General features: G+C 38.1%; 1 protein-coding gene across 2 annotated transcripts; it reads left to right on the top strand.

Annotated features, from left to right (window-relative positions):
• Nucleotides 1-244: 244 nt before the first annotated feature.
• Nucleotides 245-24,692, top strand: LOC127424698 (interferon-related developmental regulator 2-like). Of its 2 annotated transcripts, XM_051670097.1 has the most exons (13): nt 245-681; nt 6,587-6,646; nt 10,308-10,421; nt 10,625-10,706; nt 11,224-11,348; nt 12,623-12,774; nt 12,874-12,927; nt 13,096-13,274; nt 17,266-17,374; nt 17,467-17,601; nt 21,409-21,537; nt 21,717-21,809; nt 23,750-24,692. In XM_051670097.1, the coding sequence occupies exons 1-13, from the start codon at nt 633-635 to the stop codon at nt 23,828-23,830; spliced, it is 1,362 nt and encodes a 453-aa protein (XP_051526057.1). In that variant the 5' UTR covers nt 245-632; the 3' UTR covers nt 23,831-24,692. The 2 variants fall into 2 exon arrangements, with proteins under 2 accessions (XP_051526057.1, XP_051526059.1); XM_051670099.1 differs by lacking the exon at nt 6,587-6,646.
• Nucleotides 24,693-24,901: the final 209 nt, after the last annotated feature.

The raw sequence follows: 24,901 nt of genomic DNA, 5'->3' as shown, positions 1-24,901 counted from the left end.
TTGCTCTTGGAGTAAATGGGTAAGTGAAAATAATATTTGCTGTGAGCTCCCATTCAGCGCTGTCGAAGTTTACCCTGCAAACATTTACTTCCGCCTTCCAAAACCCCGAGTGTGCTGCAGTTGTGTGAGTTGTAGTTCTCAATCCTCGCCCTCGTGCAGCGGCCCTCACTCTAATTCACTACAGAGAACTACATTACCCATAATACCCATTATACACTGAAACGGGAAGGTGGAGCGTGCCGGTTGCGCTAGTCTTTACCGAGGGAAGATGGTGGAATTTGGAGCTGCAACGTGCACGATACTCCGTCCCAAACATTTCCAAAAACAGTTTTCATCACAACCTGGCATTAGATATCGGTTACCTGGGGACAATCATAGATAATAATTACTAAAACTAAGGAAGAATCATTCGCTCTTTGATTCGGATGGGACGCGCACCTTAACACTGGTGGTGCCTGAAACGTGCGACCAAACTGCACCAGACCACGGTGTCGTGATACTCTGGGAGGGATTTCTCGGCTGGGATTGTTGACAAACAGTTCACTGCCTACATACTATATTATTCGTTATAATCCGCCTCTTTTGGGCTTTGGTGTTTTGGTGCTGGAGGTGAAGCTGTACCGGCTGTCAGCATGCCACGAAATAAAAAGGGGAAACGCGGTGGTACCGGTTCTAGTAAAGGTGAGTTAAACTTACCATGCTGTCAGTTCATGCATTTTAAACAGACAATCAAAGTATTATAACAACGCTTTATTGCTACAATGCATGGACAGTTCGGCCATACTGGAATATGATACATTATCTTAATAAAGTGTTCACATGAATGACTTTTGAGCCATGTTTGGATCAGTATTGGATCTGCTGCTCACTGTGTGACTTTTCACTTCTCTCCTTTTTCCTTTCGAGCATTAACAGACAAAAAGAGGGAATTAGGTTAATTTCAAGCACCAATCCTCTTCTAAACACTTTCACTGCACATTATAATCTAAGCATTTTGATGATTGTTTGTTTCACGTGGTTTGCATTTAACCCTAGCAGTAAGGATAGAAGTAAAATGATTGAATGTCAGGGCCGCACAGTCTCCAGCAGCATGAAAGGTGAAGCTCGTGCCAACTCGAGTATATTTAGCCCAAGTGTCACGAAGCCACGGAAATCAGGCCTTTCCGAGCTCATTCTGGACCGCTTACTCGAGCGATGTTGTATCATATGTTGTTTATGCCGCAATTGGCCTCTTTGTTGCGGTGAGATTTACTTTTAAAAAGAAAAAGATATGTTAACGGGTTGAGCAGTTCGGGATCCTGTAACGTGCACGCATTCCCCGTGCATGTGGAGATCCCGTCAAACCGTATCAACCGGTGATTGACGAGAGCCGCGTGGCGTCACCCGGTACAAATATGCAAGCATCGCAAAAAACGCTTTGCTTCGGTCTCGCTCGTGACAAGATTGACAGCGACGAGTGCTAGTTTTGATGAGTCTGGATGACAACCCGTCTTTTGAAGTTCTGTGTAATTGAGAATCTTAAATATAATCTGTTTAAAACACAGCCAAGACATATTTTATGCATGTTTGTTTTGAAAGGGAGAATAGTGTTGGCAGAAATTAAAGTCATTTGAAAACTTAAAACTGCAAAAACAGGAATTGTCAGCTGGCCTTGTCCCACAGTTCTACTTAAAGGTAAAGGCACCCCTCATATCTTAACAAAAGCAAATGACTTTCTTCTGTGGAAGTCAAAGGGGGAAATTTTAAAGAATTGCAATGGTTGTTTTTTTTTCATGTGTTTACAATGAATGGGGACTGAGGTTTTCAAGTTTCAAAAGGACATACTAAGTGCACCATAAAAATATCATGAAAGTTGTTCATATAAATCATGCACTATATTCCAAGTCTTCTGAAGTAGAGGTTGACTGATAGTGGATTTTACCGATATCTAAGTTGGGCAGTACCTGCCGATAACTGATTAATCAACCGATAGTTTTTAAAATTGATACTGAATGAAAAAATAACACTCAAAGTAAAATAGTGCTGAACTTTATTACAAAAATAAACAGTACTGACTGAACCATGAAAATGTATTGCAATTTTTGAATGAAATAAATATATAGATATGAATATATATATGAACTAATATTAAAATTTTAAAGTCAGCTGATTTTTAAATAGTCCACAAGAGTGTGCAATAAATACATAAACCATTCAGCACCGTTATATTACTGCATATAAAACTTTCCTATCCTGTCTGTTAAAAAAGAGCATTTCATTTTCAACTAATGTGCATAAAATACGTTTTAGTCGGTCCATGTTCTCAAATGTTAGGTCAAAAGTAAAATGGGGGGGGACGCTTCAATAGACAGTTCACATGGTGTTACATTTGCACTGATTCCTACTACTCCAGACTTAAGCTTCATAACAGCAAAACAGCGGAATACCACATTGTTTTTTATTCAGTACAGTTGTATGTAGAGTAGAAATATTCCCAGATAGCAGTGGTATTCGGCTGAACTCGGTGAAGCTGCTCAGACTATGAGCCCAGGCCAGGGGCTATTCAAACAGACTGGAACCGAACGCGAGAATCTCGAGACACATATTTCCAAGTTGAACATCTTTCCTGACAAAGCATTTAAACAACTCATTGCTTAATCTGAGAAACGCTTATAAGAGAGCAAGACACAACGGCCAAAGACTTCCACCAACTGTAAGGGGCTGTTCACACCAAATGCTTTTGCAACCATCCATTTGTTTTTCTATGTAAACGCGCACCAGATGAACGTCTTTGTTTCCCTTTGTTTTTGTTAATTCGGCATCTCGTGCAGGAGCGCTTTTTTTTTTTTTTTTAGATGATGTGTCTAATTAAAAATAACTTTTAAAAAGCATATTCAGACACCTGCTTTCTGTTAAACCAGGGGTGTTAAATTCAATTTTAGCCTGGGGCCACATGAGCGTTATGTATGCCTTAGAAGGGCCGTTTGAAAATGTGGCACTGGCACCTGATTTGGTAGCACCCATGCTATATTGCATATTTTGTGCATTGAAATTCACATTTGACAGAATTTGGGATGCAGATGTAAATTATGATATTAACAGTAGCATCTGTGAAAAGAATTAACACTTAATTCATATAAGGGCTAAATTGAAATACTCTGATAGTGCGACTAATTTGGGTCTCCTTTACAGATTTCTTTAAATCAGGCTCCTACTGATTATAGCACATTCATCTCTTAGAATTTATTAAGGCAAACAAAACCAGTTACATTTTCTTACAATCAGAGACCATTAAAGGAGAACAGATTTTACACAGAAGGAAAACTGACTGCTTGGTCCATAATAATTATGAAAATGCATAATATTTCTTCCATCGTGTCCATAGTTTTAGAAATGGCATTTGTAAAATGACCATGGTGACCACATGTAGCCTATGTAAAACCATGCATGACTTTTAATTACCATGGTTAGTGACTGTGGTTTCTATATAACAAACTATGACATATTTGTAATGAAAAACGGTAGTCTAAATACCACTGATAATATAGTTACGACAGTCAGTCCATGGTAAATGTTTGAAAGGTTTGTGTGTGTGATGTGTGGATTGAAAAGCCTTCTAATTTATGTTTGCATGATAGTGTTTTCGCCTGTTTTCTTGGTCAGTGCTGTTTAGAATGTAGGGGCTGTTTCATATGATTTGAAACCATATAATCACAGAGACATTTGGAATTTTGCAACAGAATTTTGTGCCGCATTCAAACTTGCGATTTAGTCTTGAATCTGCTCTGATGTTTCTCAAAGACATTAAAGCACAGATCCAGCATTTGGTCGACTGCAGCCACAGTGCTCATCTTTAGGCTTCTATTTCTGTCAGTTTGTGGGCAATAAAAACTCATTTTTAATTGTTTTTTTTTTTTTTTTTTTGCATTGTTTGAAGCACAAAAACGACAATTTTTCATTGTTAAAATAGCCAAATTTGTCTGATATTTCTCTCCTTTTTCCTCATAGGAATGTAGGGATAATGTATGGTGACAAGGCTTCGCTTTCCCCCACGCTAAACCACGCTCCCGAGTATGACGCATTGCCGACTGTATCTATCCTATGTTTCTGATATTAGCTCGCAGGTGACATGAAATGAGGTGGCGGGCTGGATTTGACCTTGAGTTTAAATCCTCCGTGTTAAACAGCCGCTGCAGCACTGGACACAACAGGGAAAAACTATTGGTGTGGATTTTTGCAGATAACTGATAGTTCCAGAAATCTGTTATCGGTGCATATTAATCAGCAAAACCAATATATCGGTCGACCTCTATTCTGAAGCCATACAATAGCTTTGTTTAAGGAAGGGAATTAAATTGAAGTTATTCATAGAAAGTCTTGACATCCACCCCTAGCTCTCCTTGGCGTGTTCATGAGAGGACTAGCAGTGTCTGAATCGTGAACAAAAAAGGAGTGGGTATTGATTTTTTTTCAAAATAATTTTGGTTTCATTTTAGATTTTTACAAAAGCACAAATTCCATGTACGGTATTTCATCAAAAGGTGTGTCTTGTTTTGAAGGCTGGTGCTAGGTAGGACGCGTTCCTTGTATGTAGCGGTCCTCAACTTCGAATTAGCTTCATTTAAACGAAACAGCCTTCATAAGACAAACTGAAGCAGAACGTATCATTGTTGCTATGACAGCATGTGTCGCTTTCAACCTGCATGAGCGCTCTGAGTGAGAAGGGAATCTCTGAGGTAAACTTTAGGAGAGTTATTATGATGTAGAGAAAAAAGAAAATAGATTTTGCGGCTGTACTTTTATATTTAACTTTCTTAGATTATATATTTCTCTCCCGTCTACTGAGGTACTTCAATTTAGGAATTAATATTTCGTTTGAACGTCATTTTCGGGTAAATTAGCTTCATTTTTTCAGAGAAATTATGTTCGCTTATGTTGAAGCAAAGAATTGTCCCAATTGCCAATGAAGGATACACCTCTTGCATCCTCAGAATTCCTGTGACAGAAGGTCGCTTTTGAAGGCTGCATTCGGAGTGTCCTACATGATTTTCTGAAATGAGACGGCCTCTGTGATGTATGGGGTTAACAAATACAACCTCCGGAGCACACAGCCTTCGAGATACAGCCAATAAATATGATGTCTTGAAATTGCGGACAAGTGGTAAAGTGGGACTGTCTCTTTAAGAATAGCAGCAGTTCAGTGACTGTCAATGTTTTTTTGGATGAACGCACATTAACGAGAGGAGTCGCATGGTTTCTTTACATCCGTGCTGTGTGTGATTCGAATGAAATATTTTTTTTGATCGGCAACTGACTGTAAAGAACAGAAAGGGTATTAAAAGTGAGTATTCAGTGACAAATGAGTTGCATGGAACTCTTCTTTGGACAGATAGAACGAGTCAAACCATACTTTTACTCCCCTTATGCAGTGAAAGGATCTCGCTGCTGAACTTGGTAATATACTACTCAATTACTGGTGAGTGAAATCTGAACATTTAACAACCAGTGGCCAATCGCTGACAAGTGCAAAATTTGGTAGCATATGCAAGTGATTTACGATCGATCTTGGGATTTAAGGATCTGTATCGAGCAGCAGAAAATCAAGATTTTAAAGGAATAGTTCACCCAAAAATGAAAATTCTCATTTTCTAACCCTGATGCCATCATAGATGTGTATGACTTTTTCTCTTCTGCAGAACACAAATGAAGATTTTTAGAAGAATATTTCAGCACTGTTTGTTCTCACAATGCAAGTGAATGGTGGGTCATAACTTTAAAGCTTAAAAGAAAAGGAGATTAAGTCAGCATAAAGGTAATCCATAAGACTCCAGTGGTTTAATCAATGTCTCCTGAAACAAATCATCTTACCATTGCAGTCTCTAGGCACGATCATGATTGTTAGCTTGATTACACTTCCCAGTGCTTGACGCATATGCAGAGTGCTAGATGGTGCTATAGGAAGAGTAATCAAGCTTGAAATTATGATCGCCAAGGAGACTGCTGTCAAGATGTGCAATGCAAAAGGAGTTATATTTTGGTCTGTTCTCCCCGAAAACCCAACTGGATCACTTTAGAAGACATTAATTTAACCACTGGAGTTTGATTGATTGTTTATGCTGACTTTATCTGCTTTTTGGAGCTTCAAAGTTCTGGCCTCCATTCACTTGCATTTAATGGACCTACAGAGCTGAAATATACTCCTAAAAATCATCATTTGTTTTCTGCATAAGAAAGAAGGTCATATGCATCTTAGACAGCATAAGGGTGAGTAAATGATGAGGGAATTTTCATTTTTGGGTGAACTAACCTTTTAACCCTTCCCTAAATCGTTCTTGTATAATGATTTTAATGATTTGGTTGATTCTGTTTGTAAATAGGGTATAAATAACCCCAGTCCCATTTATTGTAATTGCATGGGGAAAAAAATATTTTTTTGTCTTTCACTGAAGAGGGGAAAGTCATATGGTTTTGGAACAACATGAGGGTGAGTAAATTATGACAGAATTGTAATTGTATAGAGGAACTAAACATTTAAAATTACAGACTGATATCAGACTAGCTGTGAGAGTCGTTTAATCTTTCTCTTCCTCCTGTTCGCTGTGAGCAGGCTCACTCCGACAGGAAGTGCTTCAGCTGCAGTTGTCAAAGACTGCCCAGTCACATCCAGGTAGCATGACCTCTGATATTGTTCATGACCTCATGCATCTCATCCCATTAATGTTTTTTTTAATTAAAGAAAGCTGCATGCGAATACCCATGTTACATCTAATACATATCTATTTGTTTACATTCATCCTCCCATGCTTGACTGAATGGTATTGATAATTTGAGAACCAAAATTCCCCAGAAGCATATACCACCTCTGGATGAGTGCAGACATTGTCATATGTTCAAATCTGTCCAGTCTGTTGTACGTTTAGCTCCACTTTGTGACGAAGCTTCTGGAGGGTTCTGGAACTCGGGTCAAAATATTTGGACTAACTATTTCCATACACATTCGGACTTGTTTGCAAAGTCTGAGGCTGTTGTGGAGTGTTTCCATAAATTCCTAACCATTCTAGACTTTTCCTCCACATGCCATTTATTCTGTGCTAAATGCACTGCTGCTTCCTCAGCTGATCCAATGTCTTTGTATGTATGTTTATGCATGTATTAGTACAGCAGATACACTGTCAAAACATGTCAATTTCTCTTGGGCTGTTATACTCCCACTTCTGTCTTTAATTTGACTAAACTGATAGTGTGAGGCCTTTTCTTCATTTTTCAGAATGAAAAAAAAAAAAAAAAGGCATATTCCTGTGTTATTCTTCATTCTGAGTTTATTCAAAAAAAATTTCCTGAATAGGTATCTCACAGATACTGTATATCTAATTGTAGCAGATGGGCCTCAATTTCTGTCCCTATATCTCTGCTGTAGAGTCAGTGAACCAGTTATGAATAAGATATTGGTTAGTAGAGGTTTTAATACCTCTATTAAAATCTGCCAAGGACTACAATCAACAAAACTGAAACCAAACTAACAGGATGATTTTAGACAATATCTTGTAAATCTGTTTGAAATCAGATAAAGCGCGTTATGCAGTGCCGTCCAATAGTTTCTTGTGGTTTAATTTAAATAATTTCTAAAGTGTGAACTGCATGACCTACAATGCAGAGATTAAACTGATCATAAACTAAAGAGATCTGTTTCAGTAGATGCATGATCCAGAGTGGATCAATGCAGATAGTGAAATGGTGTTATTGATGAGGGTGTCTTCCTAGCTCTATTGATTTAAAATAGTTATAATTCACTTCATCATTTTTTGAACTTACTATTTGCACATTCTAGTATTTGTATGTGCTTGACACTTTCATGTTATGAGCTGAAAGGCTTCTTGGTACCTCAGGGGGGAACAGGTGTGCCATTGTGTGTGTGAATGTGTGTTTGTGTTAGGTCACGTTGAACTTTGGCCCAAATCTGTTTCTGGGATGGGGATGCTAAAGAGGTTAAGAGTATATATGAGAGAGAGAGCTGAGTGTTGACTGAGGACTGCATTTTTTGTTAATATGCCTACAGTGCATCTTTTTGGCCTCTTAAATGAATAGTTCACCCCAAAATGAAAATTCTCTTATTTTCTCACCCTCATGCCACCCCAGACTTTCTTCAGCAGAACACAAAGATTTCTTAGAAAAATATCTCCACTTTGTAGGTCCATACATTGCAAGTGAATAGTGATCAGACCTTTTGTAGCTCTGAAAATCACAAAGGAAACATAATAGTTATTCATATGACTCCAGTGTTTAAATCCATATCTTCAGAAGCAACATAATAGGTGTGGGTGAGAAACAGAACAATATTTAGGTCCTTTTTTACTGCCAAGCCTCCACTTTAATTTTCACTTTCATATGTGAGTGACACTAAATGGGCACTACATGTGACTTTCAGATATAAAAGTGAAAGTGGAGATTTAGAGTAAAAAAAAGACTTTTTGGAAATTTTGCTCTGTTTCTCACCCAAACCTATTATATAATTTCTGAAGATATGAATTTAACCACTATTAACCAGTCTCATGGATTACTTCTATGGTTCCTTTCATAGAGCCCGACTGATATGGGATTTTTGAGCCCAATACCGATTTTAGAGAGGGAAAATTCACCGATTACCGATGTGTTGACTGATATAGCTAATTTTTGAGCTGGAATGTAAACAAACCTTTTCTGTGTGGATTGTTCACCAATTTTGCACCGACTATGCAAAGGTACTCAGAAGGCTGCTTTCTTAAATATTATCAAAGAATACTTGACGTTATTATTATTATTATTATACATTGTCAACAAATTCTAGAAATGAACACTGAGAAAATAAAGAATAAATAAAAATAAAACAAATAGCTAAATAAACATCAGTAGTATTGTTTAGTATTAGTCAAATGCTGACTATTTTATACTGCCAGTCAATTATTGGCAGGTTGTAAAACGAGAAGCATTTACACCTGCCGAGACGAGAGAAAAACAGCGGCAGCGGTGTTACACCATATTCTGCTATACAAGTTCAGGGGAAACTTTCAACGGTGGAAAACAGGACATAAATATTACATTTATAAATGCAATGACTGGAATTGTTCGGTTGAGGGGGGTACCAAACTGTGAATCCTGAACAAAATAGTTTGGTGAATACATGTTTACACACAAAGTTTCACTCAGCTGACAAGCAATGAAAGTAGCTACGTGATTAGTTAGTTAGCTGTAAGCTCGCTGTCACGGAGAGTAAAAGATGGACTTTATTTACTTTCCAGCATTGCGTCTTACCAACTAGGTAACAGCGTAGCGTGAAATCAACACTCAACAGACACAATCCACCACTGCACCGTTGTCTGCTGAGCTGCAAAAAGATGCTCTGATGTTTACCTTTCAATATGCTACGTTTACTGACCACACTGACAAACTATAGCTGGCTAATAACAAACAGACATGAGTGACATGGTTGTCAGGGACAGGGTTAACGTTATATTAGTTATATTGAAAAGGGAAAATGATGGGGTCATTGTTTATTAACGTTCCACTATGTAATTCACAAACTAGTTAGCAGCTTACTGCGAAGACACCGCTCAACTCCGCCCTGTCTGCAGAGCCACTGTCAGCTCAGAGTCAGCTCTGTAAACAATGGAGTCGGAGCACGCTCTGCTGGACAAACTACGTAATGACACCAATTCTAAAGCATTGTTTTCTGCACTATATGTTCTGAAAAAAAGTTGCTTATATCTGCGTATATCGGTAAACATATACGGCTAATATCGGTGGACCGATATATCGGTCGGTCACTATACCTTTATGTGATTTTGGAGCTACAAAGGTTGAATGGGCCTACAAAGCTGAGATATTCTTCTAAAAATCTTTGTGTTCTGCTGAAGAAAGAAAGTCATACACTTCTGGGATGGCATGAGGGTGAGTAAATAATAAGAGAATCTTCATTTTGGGGTGAACTATCTCTTTAAAGTTTCACAGATCAGTCAGACTTTTCACATATTACGTCAGAGTTCAATGTAAAGTCAATGGGAAGTTGTAGATTATTTAAACTCGGGGACCTGCTTGGTTTCACAAACCTACACGTGTGTTTGTATTCTGTGAGCAATGAAGTGAATCACATGGTGTTGTACCAGCAGAGGGTGTAGGCACATGAACTCTGTGGATAGTTGAAATACAAATGATCGTTCTCGAAATCGCATCCATTCCCCTCAATTCATACCTCTTGATCATTCCCTTCTGTCTGTCTTTCTTTTTAACCACTAAACTAATCTTCTGTATTCAATGTTATTCACCCTGTTCCCCTCTCTCTCTCTCTGTATCAGGGAGGAATGGGGTGAAAGTGGAGTCTGGTATGAGCGATGATGATTTAGCGTCTGAGGTGCTCAGTCACTTCAGCAGTGCCAGCGAGAGTGCGTCAGTCCTTGAGGATGGTACAGGTATGGACACAATTACAAACAAACACTAACTTAAATACGCATAATGTACATGTAGTAATCACAAGCACACACACTAATACTCAAATCGTAAACACAAACCTAACCGCAAATACATATTAGTACTCAAACACGCATATAGCCACTCATATTTACATGCAAGCACAAAAACGAACACCCACACATCTACATTCTGTGCTGTGCAGGTGACGTAGTGGATGAACAGACTGCTCAGGAAGAAACAGAAGACAAACTGAAGCAATGCATCGACAATCTAATGGACAAAAGGTATCAGTACGCTCAAATGCATCTTTAAAACAGTCAGTAATCTGAGTGACTCCAGCCAGATCTCCTAAGCAACCAAATTGGCCCGGTTGCTAGGGAGGGTAGAGTCACATTGGGTAACCTCCTCGTGGTCACTATAATGTGGTTCATTCTCGGTGGGGTGCGCGGATGCCGCGGTGGATGGCGTGAAGCCTCCACGCGCGCTATGTCTCCGTAGCAACGCACTCAACAAGCCACGTGGTAAGATGCGCGGGTTGGAGGTCTCAGACGCGGAGGCAGCTGCGATTCGTCCTCCGCCACCCGGATCGAGGCGAATCACTACACCACCACGAGGACTTAAAAACGCATTGGGAATTGGGCATTCCAAATTGGGCGGGGGGGGAGTCAGTAATGCATGTAAGCGCAGTCAGTTAATGAGTTCGGAGTTGTACAGATGCAACTGATTACTTTAAAAAACAAAATAAGGATTTTATAAGGTTAATATGGCATGATTAACACTATCTGTTTGTCTATTTATCAGTGCTAAGACCCGTCTGGCTGCGATGGAAAGTCTGCACTTGGCGTTTTCCTCCAGAGTCTTGTATGACTTTCTGTTAGAGAGACGTTTCACCATAAGTGACTGTTTGGAAAGAAGCCTGAGGAAAGGTGAGTATGAAGTCTAAAAGATCCCGCTGAGCATTTTTCTGTATCACGTATTCAAATTGTTGTACTTCATGTATGCAGGGTTCCAATGGTCATGGGAAATGTCCAAATATCAGGGAATTTTTTTTTGTGTTTTCAAGGCCTGGAGAAGTATTTGTTTTATTTTTATTTTTTTTAATTCTCTTTCTTGTTTTTCTCTGCTCTAAAATCTTTCATGAGCTAGCTGGATATTGCTCTTTTATAGAGCTTAATCTTGCTTGAAAGCCTTAGTGATGTCTGATTAGTCAGTGAATCAGTTATATTCAATTTTTCAGGTGAAACATGTTCACAAAGTGGTCTAAATTCATTAGCAGATTGGTCTGAATCTAAAGTATTTAAAAAAAAAATCTTTAGCTGTGTTTAAATATTAGTAATTACAAATGCCCGGAAAAGTCATAGGATGTGAACCCTGTGTATGTGTTTTTTGTTGTTTGCTTGTTTTGCCAGAGATGAAAATAGTAGTAGAATTTTCTTCCACTTGGCTGAATAAATTGGACTATAATTTGAACATCACTAATCATGGCTCTACAATCACACACAAATAGAATAGGAAATATTTACGTAGAATAAAAACATTTACATGAAAATTAATGAAACAAAGTAATAAAAAGACAGTACAAGCTAAGTGATTTGGGCCCCGTTTCTCTTGTTATTTTATTTATTTATTTGGTACTGCTACAGACTGTATAGTGCGTGTGATTATGTGGGAGAAAAAGCCAATACAGACACAGACCTGACTGCAGCACCCAGGGGCCGGATTCACGAAAATGTTCTTAGGAAAAAAAAATTGACATTTCTAAGGATAAATTATAAGAAGTTCAATAGAATGTAAAGTGCAATTCAAAAATCCTTATATTTTCTTAAGAACATAAGAACAGGCTCATTGTCTGATTATACTAGCCTGCTCATGAGATTGCCTTGTCAAATACAACAAAGTCAGTACTTCAACACTGGTAAATCATGACAATAAATGTATCTATCAATTAACCTTTTTTTTATTAAGAAGAAGAGATTAAGAAGAAAATGATAGTTGAGAAGAATTTTCTTAACGTTTCGTGAATCCCTCCCCTGATCTTGGCAAATGAAGTGGCTTGGCTCACTGTGTAGATGTCTTAACAATGCACTATTTGCCCATGTACTATTTATATATATATATATATATATATATATATGCACTATAAGATTAATCTAATATGTAGGTTAGAAAGGTGACCATAGTGCTCTTTGTCTCTTCGAAGGTGGAGGAGAGGAGCAGGCCGCTGCTGCTACACTGTGTGCTCTCCTGTGTGTGCAGCTCGGGGTCGAAGGCGAGGAGGGCTTCAAGATTCTCTGCCCCATCCTCAACTCCATTCTGATTGACAGCTGTGCCAGCCTGTCAGCACGACAGAGTGTAAATGGTGTCTCAAAGATGTTAAATATCAAATTTTTTAGAAGTTCTAATGGATCAATGAAAATCATTGTTGTCCTCTGTCTCTTTATCTTTGTTCAGTGTGCTCGAGCTCTGGGTATGTGCTGCTATGTGTCTGCCTCAGATGATGCAGAGGTACGATCAGTTCTGTTCAACAAACAAAACCTGTGCCAATTTGATAGATTTGAGCATCCTGTAAAATGCATATGAATATTTATAGATCTGCATGTTTATTGAAGTATAATTTTTTTTTTTTTTTTTGACAAATCCACTGCTTCTTGACATTTAACGCCTCTGTCTCAGGACCTGATAAAATCTCTTGGACATTTAGAGAGTGTGTTTGTGGGTGCGTATCCTCTGGGTGATGGTACACTGCCCTCTGTCAAAGCTGGGACCCCTGCTCTTCACAGTGCTGCCTTGCAGGCTTGGGCACTGCTCTGCACCCTCTGCCCTGCATCACGTATTGACAGCATTCTCAACCAGTGAGTCACTCAAAAACTGGAAAACAGACATCTGGATGCACAGTCAACAATTGACAAGGTTAAAGGATTAGTTCACCCAAAAAGGAACATTCTCTTATTTACTCACCCTTGTGCCATCACAGATGTGTATGACTTTCTTTCCTCTTCAGAACACAAAGATTTTTAGAAGAATATTTCAGTTCTATAGGTCCATAAAATGCAAGTGAATGGGTGCCAGAGGCAGTTTGAACTCCACCCTCATCAACAAACATTTAGTCATTTTTAGTAAAAAAAAAAAAAAAGTTTTAAATATTGATCTATCTTTCAAACACCTAGCGTTTCGCTTCAGAAGACATTGATTAGACCACTGGAATCGTATGGATTATTTTTATGATGGCTATACAGTTGAAGTCAGAAGTTTACATACACTTAGGTTTAAGTCATTAAAACTAATTTTTTTAAACACTCCACAGATTTCATATTTGCAAACTATAGTTTTGGCAAGTCATTTAGGATATCTACATGACGCAAGTAAGTTTTCCAACAATTGTTTAAAGACAGTTTCACTTTTAATTGATTTAATTTAATCACAATTCCAGTGGGTCAGAAGTTTACATACACTAAGTTAACTGTGCCTTTAAGCAGCTTGGAAAATTCCAGAAAATTGTGTCATGCATTTAGGCAATTAGCTTCTGATAGGCTAATTGGAGTCAATTGGAGGTGTACCTGTGGATGTATTTTAAGGCCTATCTTCAAACTCAGTGCCTCTTTGCTTGACATCATGGGAAAATAAAAAAAAAATCAGCTGAGACCTCAGAAAAAAAAAATTGTGGACCTCCACAAGTCTGGTTCATCCTTGGGAGCAATTTCCAATAATTGTGCCAACATATTAATTTATGTAATTACAAAACTAAAATTTTATAAAAAAAAAAAAAGTCTTTGAAATGGATGACTTAAAGAAAAGCAGCCATTAAGTGCCCAACATATAGATGGGAACTCCATAAATAATGTTTAAAAAGTATCCCAGGGTGATACCTCAAGAAGCTGGTTGAGAAAATGTCAAGAGTACATGTCTGCAAAATCTAGGCAAAGTGTGGCCACTTTGAAGATGCTAAAATATAACATAGTTTTGATTTATTTTGAATTTTTTTTTAGTCACAACATAATTCCCATAGTTCCATTTCTATTATTCCATAGTTGTGATGAATTTACTATTATTCTAAAATGTGAAAAAAATAAAAAGAGTATGTGACCCTAAACGGTAGTGTATATCCACAGTAAAACGAGTCATATATTGGCATAACCTGAAAGGCTGCTCAGCAAGGAAGAAGCCACTGCTCCAAAACCATAAAGCCAGACTACAGTTTGCAAGTGCACACTGGGACAAAGATCTTACTTTTTGGAGAAATGTCCTCTGGTCTGATGAAACAAAGCACATCCCAACCGTGAAGCATGGGGGAGGCAGCATCATGTTGTGGGGGTGCTTTGCTGCAGGAGGGACTGGCGCACTTCACAAAATAGATGGCATTGTAAAAAGAGGGATCATTTTCTATCCGTTCCGGAGTGGAACTTCAGTAAATTGCTCTTGAAAGTCTCTGCATTGTTCTGTCTTTTCTGAGCGCTGAAGTAAAGCAATTATTGTTAATTCACACATTTGATTCTGTCATTCACTTTATCTGACTCCAATTTTATATTAATCTGACTCCAATTTTAAGTTGACCTCTAATTTATATTTAAGCTCTTATTAATTTCTGATCATTCTTTTAATTTAACATTTTTAGGTTATTGATTACTCTAAATCCAATTCTATTCATTGTCCTTTCGATCTTTGGAGACTTACGCCGGCCGTTATTAAATTATGTAAACCTCCCGAAAATGGAGAGCCAATTCCGTTCTTAGTCAGTGGTTGTAGGGTTAACTAATATCGTCTGGTTTGGCTTTTCTCATAACCAGACGATATTGCCGCTTAGTCACGTACATACAACTTGCTAAGATGGGTGGTGAGCAGTGACTGAGAGTCTTTTAAATGGCTTTCTCCTACACGGTTGTCCTGAGTGGTTTCTCCTATATTAAATCACCAGTATGGTCTACCCTGGTCTAATGAAATTCAAATCCTACCCGGCTGTCCTAGGTGGTTGTCTACCTGGTTGTCCTGTGTGGTTTAAATTCAAACTGAGAGTCTTTAAATGGCTTCCTCCTATATTAAAGCTCCAGTAATGATTTCAGAGGAATTCAGAATAAATCAAATAATAACAATTTATTTGTCAGGTACGATATAAAACATTGTTGCAGAAATTCAAATCAAAGCCAATTTCACATGATCAGAATAAACAAGCATTACTAAAAATAAACGACAGGTCAGAGAAACATACCTGTCAAAACTACATGCAGCGGTGCAGCATGGGAGATCTGCTTACAGATCCCCTAGAGCTTCCTTAAATATCTAGACAGAATAAACATTGTGTACCAAATGGTATTATCCTTTGAACAATGAGGATTTGGGGGTGAATGGGTTCTTGACTTCCTGGGGTTTAACCTTGTTAACATATAGGAGATCATTTCAATTGAAGGTCAAGGAGGGGGAGACACCTCCAGAATTATGCAGTATTTGGCAAAGACCTTATAACTTTGTTACCATTAGTTTTATCAACATGGGAAAGAGACCACTATACCAGTCGCACGGAGACCTCTTAAATGACATCAAACACTTACAGTTGCATTCTTTGTTTTCATGGTATTTGTTATATTTTTAAATATAAATCTTATGTCTCTGTGTTGGTCCAGAGCTGTTGAAGGGGAGAAGGGGGAGAGAGAAGGGGGGGCAGCAAGGCGATTTGCAATTTATCACACGTGGTGATATTCACGTGTAGATTTCAGCTTTTGTGAGAGAGTTCTATGACGTTGATTCTCGCAGTGTTCTTTGACTTATACCGGAAATGGCGCCTTTTGGTTGTAGACATTCTGGTGCCAGCCTTACAGCATCATGAGGAAGGAAAATTATGTGGATATATTGAAGCAACATCTCAAGACATCAGCCAGGAAGTTAAAGCTTGGTCACAAATGGGTCTTCCAAATGGACAATGACCCCAAGCATACCTCCAAATTTGTGGCAAAATGGCTTAAGGACAACAAAGTCAAGGTATTGGAGTGGCCATGACAAAGCTCTGACCTCAATCCAATAGAAAATTTGTGGGCAGAACTGAAAAAGTGTGTGTGAGCAAAGAGGCCTAAAAATCTGTCTCAGTTACTCAAGTTCTGTCTGGAGGAATGGGCCAAAATTCCAGCAACTTATTGTGAGAAACTTGTGGAAGGTTATCCAAAATGTTTGACCCAAGTTAAACAATTTAAAGGCAATGCTACCAAATGCTAACAAATTGTATGTAAACATCTGACCCACTAGGAATGTGATGAAAGTAATAAAAGCTGAAGTAAATAATGCTCTACTATTATTCTGACATTTCACATTCTTAAAATTAAGTAGTGATCCTAACTGACCTAAGACAGGGAATGTTTTTTACAATGAAATGTCAGGAATTGTGAAAATTGAGTTTAAATGTATTTGGCCAAGTTGTATGTAAACTTCTGACTTACTGTATGTACTTTTTGGAGCTTCAAAAAATTGGCAACCATTCACTTGCATTGTATGGACCAACAGAGCTGGGATATTTAAAAAAAAATATTTGTACTGCTAAAGAAAGTCATACACATCTGGGATGGCATGAGAGTGAGTAAATGATGAAAGAATTTTCCTTTTTGGGTGAACTATTCCTTTAACAGTAACCTATTTGTTCTGTGGCCTGTTTCCCTGCAAAATCATCTAATGAAAGTCTGAAATCCAAGCCGATGAATTAAAAAGCCATTATAATAATAGCCTTAATGTGTTGGCTTTATTGTGTTTTGGCTAACCCCTTCATCAGGTTCTACTGTAATGTGACAACACCCAGTTAAAGGGTGAAGATATCTTCTGTTGTCTCTAATATGATCCATCTCTGTTTTTTGTTTTTTTTCTCAGTCATTTGCCATGTCTGCATGCGTGTTTGGAGAGCAGCGAGGTGAACTTCCGAATTGCTGTGGGGGAGACCATTGCTCTACTCTATGAACTGGGACGTGACATTGATCAGGTGTGTATTTTATAGTGTCAAATGGGTTTTACTGTGTACGAATGTGTTTGCAAAAGTTTGTGAATACACATGTAATGAGTATTGTGTTTCAGGAGTATGAGTACGAGGACTGTGATGCATTGTGCGACAGTCTAAAGAGTCTCGCAACTGATGGAAATAAACATCGTGCTAAAAACGACCGTAGGAAACAACGCTCAATCTTCAGAGAGGTGCTGCACTACATTGAGGTAATAACCTTGACTTCATAGTGGTCCCCCTCCGACTCACAGTGCTGTGAAAGTATTTTCCCCAATCCTGATTTCTTCTGTTTTTGTGTATATCTCATACTAAATTGTTTCAAAAATTCAAACAAAATGTAACAAAACAAAGGCAATCTGAGTAAACTCAAAATACAGATTTTAAATTATAATGTTGTTTATTGAAGCAAAAAAGTTATCCAATACCAATTTGCCCCCTTAGTTGAGAGCCATTATCTCCAAATGATTAATATTTGGCACAGTAGTGAACCTTCCAGAAGTGTCCGACCTTCCAAGAGCACAGCAACAACTCACCCAGGAAGTCACAAAAAAGCCAAGGACAACATCCAAGGAACAGCTGGCCTCTCTTGCATCATTAATCCACTATCAGAAAGACAATGGACCAAAATGGCATCCATGGAAGAGTGGCGAGGCAAAAACCACTGCTAACCCAGAAGAACATTAAGGCTTGTCTGAATTTTGCCAAAACACACCTTGATGATCCTTAAACCTTTTGGGAGAATGTTCTGCGGACTGATGAGTCGAAAGTGGAACTGTTCGGAAAAACAGGGGTCCCGTTAAATCTGCTGTGAATAAAACACAGAATTCCACAAAAAGAACATCATGCCTATGGTCAAGCATGTTGGTGGTAGTGTGATGGTGTGGGGATGCTTTGCCTCTACAGGGCCAGGGCGACTTGCAATAACTGAGGGAAACATGAATTCTGCTCTCTACCAGAAAATCCTAAAGGAGAACCTCCGGTAATCAGTCTGTGAGTTGAAGCTCAAGCGCAACTGGATTACGCAGCAAGACAATGATCCAAAGCATAGCAGTAAGGCCACCTCTGAATGGCTCAAAGAAGCTAAATTAAAGTTTTGGAGTGGCCGAGTCAAAGTCCTGACTTGAAACCAATTGAGATGCTGTAGTAGGACCTTAAACGGGCAGTTCATGCTCAAATCCTCCAGTGTGGCCGAACTAAAGCAGTTCTGCAAAGAAGAGTGGGCCAAAATTCCACCGCAGCACTGTGAAAGACTGATCTCCAGTTAATCGGTTGCCTTTGTTTTATGTTATATCTTGTTTGAAGATCTAAAGCAATTTAGAATGAAAAATACACAAAAATAGAACAAATCACATTACTATATTTCTCAACACAACCTTTGTAATATGTGAGTGGCAGGGTAACTTAAATGGGGTCGCACACCAGACACATTCTAAAATGTGAAACTATTGTTTTCTATGAGGGTACGCCCACCACCCCGCCCAGCTAAGACTACAGAGGCTGCTCAAAACTGTGTAGCGCCACGGACTGCAACTTTCAATGTTTTTCTTTAAATTCAACCCAAATAATTATCAAAGGACATAGATTATTTATGCTAGCCATCACTGGATGATATATTTTGTATATGGATCTTTCATAAAGCCTACACGATTTTTTTTTTCAGTTACAAGTATGTCTTTTAGTGGTTTGACAGCTTTAATGAAACCTATTCAAGGCTACATACAGAGAAATTGCTAAGTAAATGTCCCCATTTCTAATCACAGTTTACGCAGTTAGATTAGTTTCATACACTAACCTGCAAACTCATCAGTAATGTCACTTTGTTCATTCTTGAAGTACAAAAAACCTTTGTAACTTGTGTATGGTGAGTAGATTCATAACTTTGGACTGCCACCTGCCCGCACCGCATTGCTGTGTCCTTCAGTATTAACTAGAGCCCGACCGAGACCGTTATCGATTTTAGGGAGGGAAAATTCACCGATTACCGATATGGTGACCGATATCCGATATGGTGACCGATATAGTTAATTTTTGAGCTGGAATGAAAACAGACCTTTTCTATGCAGATTGTGCACCGATTCTGCACCAGTATGACTATGCAAAGGTACTCAGAAGGCTGCTTTCTTAAATATTTTTTTCAAAGAACATTTGACATTATTATTATTATACATTGTCATCAAATTCTAGAAATAAATAAATAAAAATACAATAAATAGCTTAATAAACATCAGTACTGTTAGTATGTCAATTGCTGACCATTTAAATAAAGAATAAATAAAATAAATAGCTTAATTAACATCAGTACTGTATGTTTAGTATCAGTCAAATGCTGACCATTTAAATAAAGAATACATTAAAATAAAATAAATAGCTAAATAACATCAGGGGCCGGTTGCACCATACGTACGTTACAACTTAGCCTAGTTGTGGCATAAATGGGCACTAAGTCACAATTTACGCTCTACTAAATATTTGAGCGTTGCACCATTAAATTTATGTAGGAAGTAACTCTACGTATAAACTAAACATATACATATATGGAAGCCTCCAACCAGGAGTAACTGATGGAATAAAAAAGCAGACTCATTTAATGACATCAATGTGCTCATGTTTTGGTTGACAGACATCAGTCCTTTCGACATATATAATGATGTTGGCATTTACACTCGTTTACATTTACGAGAGAGAGAGAAAAAAAAACGTACTTAAGCTTCTTCAGTATGAAACCGATCTAACGGTGCCATTTTTAGGGTGCGTCGCCCGGTGTCAAGTTTCAACACATTCAGTATATATATATATATATGATATTAAAATGAATAAATGTCTATTTTTCCAGTCTGTTGTATTATCACCCCTCATTTATTTTAGATACAGTTCCTATATATTATTATTTACACAGGGCAAATATACTATTTATTAAATCTACTTTATTACGTACCCTATTTTAATGTCGGGAAAACCAGACTTTTAAATATTAAATTTATAAATGCAACGACTGGAATTGTTCGGTTGAGGGGGGTACCAAACTGCGAATTCTGAACAAAATAGTTTGGTGAATACATGTTTACACATTAGCTTCCACTCAGCTGACAACAATGAAAGTAGCTACGTGATTAGCTAGTTAGCTATAAGCTCATTGTCACGGAGAGTAAAAAATGGAATTTATTTACTTTCCAGCATTGTGTCTCACCAACTAGGCAACAGCGAAGCGTGAAATCAACACTCAACAGACACAATCCACCACTGCACCATTGTCTGCTGAGCTGCAAAAAGATGCTCTGATGTTTACCTATCAATCTGCTACATTACTGACTACACTGACAATCTATAGCTGGCTAATAACAAACAGACATGAGTGACATGGTTTTCAGGGAAAGGGTTAAAGTTATATTAGTTATATAAAATGATGGGGTAATTTATTAACTTTCCAGTATGTATTTCACAAACTAGTTAGCAATTTAAGGAGAAGAGATCGCTCAAATCCACACGGTTTTAACTCCGCCCTGTCTGCAGAGCCACCATCAGTTCAGTGTCAGTTTACAGAAACAATGGAGTCGGAGCGCACTCTGCTGGACAAACTACGTAATGACACCAATTCTAAAGTATTGTTTTCTGCATTATATGTTCTGCATATCGCTAAAATATACGCCGATACCAGGGTGAAAGGCTAATATCGGCCGACCGATATATCGGTCGGGCACTAGTATTAACTACAGTAAATGTTATATCACCCCTTCTGGTCTCCGTAAGCTATTATGCCAGACCACATTGAACGGAAGGCCAACTGACAGTGAATTGGAAAACACACAAAAAAGGGTTTTGATTTAAATGTGTGCTAATGGTAATATATTGATGCCTCAAAAACGAATCAAGAAAATAACATATCGATCAATAATCAATATATCTATATTTTATGCCATTCCTAATTGCTAATAAACAGGGCTGATCCAGGATCTGTCCTGATCGATTATATTTTAAATTGACATTTTGCATTCAATCATCCCCTTTCTTGTTTTCAGAATGATGATTTCACAGAGGAAAAGATCCAGTTTGGGACTGAGTCCATCTACATTGATGGCTGGATGCGCCACAGGATGTATAATGCCTTTAAGGAGGTGCTTGAGTCGGGAGTCAGACACCATCTACAGGTGAGGAGGACAGACTGCAACTGTCTATTTGCATATGGATTAGTATGAAGCTCAGTTACATGAATAAATTTGTAGCAGATCATGTTTGATTTTACAGGCTAATATTCTAGACAAGCTTCTAATTGATTTGTTTTCTCTTATATGTAGTATATTATTTAATGTAGAATGTTTGTGTCTAGTTTAATCCATTGCTGAGGGATATTTTTGGTCTGGGCCCACCTCTCATCCTGGATGCCTCAGTCAAAGCCAGCAGGATCTCCCGCACAGAGAGGGTAAACTGTTACCTTTGCACATTGAAGTGTCATAAATCATGGACTGTGCAAAATTAATTTTGGTTTGTAGAATAAAATAAGATTCAACTTAAGTTTGTTAGTAAAATAATTAAAGCTGATTAAACTTCTCTTAATAAGTGAAGCCATGCTATTATTTATGAACACTCTCTATATATATGTTTATACTTATACCTATACCACGGGTCTGTTGAATGCTTGATTCTGATTGTTTGACGGACATTCTAAGGTGTGCAATTATTTTTCCAAGTAAACGCATGGCTATGAAGTAGAACCAGGTCTTGACAACATAACGGTTCCATATAAATTCGCTAAATTATTTGTTATTTCAAAGAGCCCTACAGGCTACCACAACAAAATAACCAGTTAAAACAAAGACATTGGTTAAATACATCAGATAAGAATGAAAATGTCTGTAATATCCTAAATTTATTTAAATTTCAATTGAAAAGCGTCCTTGGGCTCCCTCTCTTTCGCTCTCGTCTTAAACCCACACACACACACACACACACACACACCGTACATGCTACCACTGCAAAATAACTATATAAACAAAGACATTGGTTAAAGTAAATCAGTTAAGAACATCAAACAATATTTATAATATCCTACATTTATTTCAATTTCGGTTGAAAAGCTCCCTTGTCTCCCCCACACTTACACATGCTCACACATACATACGCACGGGCATGCACATACACGCACACACACACACACACACACACACACACACACACACACACACACTGAGACTCGTGTCATGACCAACAAATAGAGCCGCACCCCCCATGACTTGATAAATACAACAGTTTCTATTATCTGAAATAACTTTTAATATGTGAAACTTTTTATGTTTCAATGTACTTTGCCCTAATCAGACTCACATATCTATAATGGAAAGCACCACGCTACCCCTAACCCACGCTCGCTCGCTCGCGAACACACACACACTGCCTCGTTACTCCAATGCCGAAAAGTAGCGCATCCTCCGTTGCTAGTTATAAAGTGATGTTTTCGAACTAGTAACGAATGCTTGAGCTGTATCAAATCTAGATACACTTGATCAATACAGCAGTTTCTATATTATCTGGAATATCTGTGGGAAGCACCCTTGCATTTCCCCTCTTTTTACACACTCCTACACACGTGGACACACATACATTATACGCATTACGCACACGCGAGCGAGCGAAAAACAGAGCCGTCATGTCAGCACGCTCCTGCATCTCAGTGGGGTTGAAAACAGTTGTTAAGGTTTACAACAGAAATATGGCAACACTCGCTACTGCTGAGAAGTGCTTAAACTTGCATCTTGCCAATTTTGCAGCGATGTTACTTCTGACGAGAGTGGCAACAAATAAAGGTAATCCTACAGGCGATCTCTGTCAGTTTCCGAGCTTCTCTCTTTCGATCCCTCAAAAACAAACTCACACACACAAATGCACTAACTTATTACTCCAGCAAGTGCTCCAGTAAAGCACCGCAAGCTATCCTCCGTTGCTAGCTCTAAAGTGACGTTTTCGAACTAGCAACGCAGGCTTGAGCTGTATCAGAGCAAGACGCCGAATCCGTGACAGTAGTTCCACTCACAAGAGCATTTTAGGGACGAAAACCAGAAAATGTCTTGAGATAAAACCCTGAACGATGTCTTAAGGTGTGGTAACCGTGATATAAGGGGAATAATTGACTCTGTCCCATTGAATTATTGAAAAAATCCGCTGCGCGTCATGACCGTATTACCACCTCAGGTGTGACGTATTTGTTTTTAGAGTGTGTGTGTGTGTGTGTGTGTGTGTGTGTGTGTGTGTGTGTGTGTGTGTGTGTGTGTTTATGACCTATAATTGTACAATATTTAATTGTTCAGGATTTATTTTCCTGTCTTGTACAGTAAAAGTTTAAGTCTTTGGTTTGTCTGTTTACAGCATCTGTTTAACTCTGCTGCATTCAAAGCTCGAACTAAACTTAGGAACAAAGTGAGGGACAAACGTGCTGACGTGATGTGAGGATGAAGATGCAGTGAGAGAAATACTACTTCCTCCAAACTCTCCAAACCCTCTCCATTCACTTGAAATAAACTGCCAAGCCAGAGACTTGACAATGGAAATGTGTGTGTGAGTGTGAAAGACTGGGCGTGTGCACATTAGTGTATGCGGTGTGTTTTATTTAACATAGTGTGCAAAAGATAGGAGTGCTACAATTAAACCAATATGAAATATGGTATCTTTTATTGTAAAGATATTGTAACAACCTCTTGTAAGGCTGTATTCAGCTTTTCTGTTGAAACTTATTTTACTGCCTCAAGTGTTTTTTGGGGAAAAAAAGAATTTTTAACACTGAAACTTAACTTTTTACAGCTCTACAAAGAGGCCAAGGGACATGAATTCTTTCTAGTTTTTCTATATGCATTTTATAAATGGACATTGATGGTTCACCTGTGATCTCAACATGCAAACTAATGAAAATATATCTTGGACTGCACAATGCCAGAGTATGTATCGACAGTTTCGTGAAACTTTCTCACTGCCACTAAAACGACCATTGTTTTGCATTTTAACTCTTCTCATCTGCTAAAATAATGAGATTTTATTGGCTCCATCTCCCAGTCTGAACCGGTCAGCTATGGTTCTTGCACCTCAATTTGTTTCTGGAGATTTAGGTCATGTTTCATACATTTGTTTAAATGTCTCTAAATATCAAGAGCCACCTTTGAATGGTTTAGAGGGAAAGTAATGAAGGATGATTTTGGAAGAAACCATAGTAAATCAGTTGTGTAAAATCCTTCACAGTTGGAAGCTTTCTTTACAAAAAAACAAATGTATTTGTACCAAGACATGGTGACTTTAAATAAAACAAATTATGATGGAAGTGTGTGATCTCTAAAATGTTTTACTTTCAATCATTTAACACTAACATTTAGAGTGATTATGGTGATGTTCGGTTCTTATTTATTATTATTTTGAATGATGGTATGCATTTATTTGTTACATAACACTTACAAATTATTAGCTGTTACTTAGTTCATTATTGCACTCTTATTTTGTAACTTTTATTTTGAAATTATCCGCCTATCTATC

The sequence above is a fragment of the Myxocyprinus asiaticus genome, chromosome 33, assembly GCF_019703515.2.
Source record: "Myxocyprinus asiaticus isolate MX2 ecotype Aquarium Trade chromosome 33, UBuf_Myxa_2, whole genome shotgun sequence".
Lineage (NCBI taxonomy): Eukaryota > Metazoa > Chordata > Actinopteri > Cypriniformes > Catostomidae > Myxocyprinus > Myxocyprinus asiaticus.
The sequence above is the reverse complement of the archived record's forward strand: the minus strand, read 5'-3'. Positions and strand labels throughout refer to the sequence as shown.

What these genes read in the sequence shown, in the direction of transcription:
- LOC127424698 (XM_051670097.1), top strand. Translation starts at nt 633, where the DNA reads ATGCCACGAAATAAAAAGGGGAAACGCGGTGGTACCGGTTCTAGTAAA. An exon ending in TGGTACCGGTTCTAGTAAAG is followed by an intron (nt 682 to 6,586) that starts GTGAGTTAAACT and finishes CGCTGTGAGCAG; the next exon opens with GCTCACTCCGACAGGAAGTG. An exon ending in AGTCCTTGAGGATGGTACAG is followed by an intron (nt 10,422 to 10,624) that starts GTATGGACACAA and finishes TGTGCTGTGCAG; the next exon opens with GTGACGTAGTGGATGAACAG.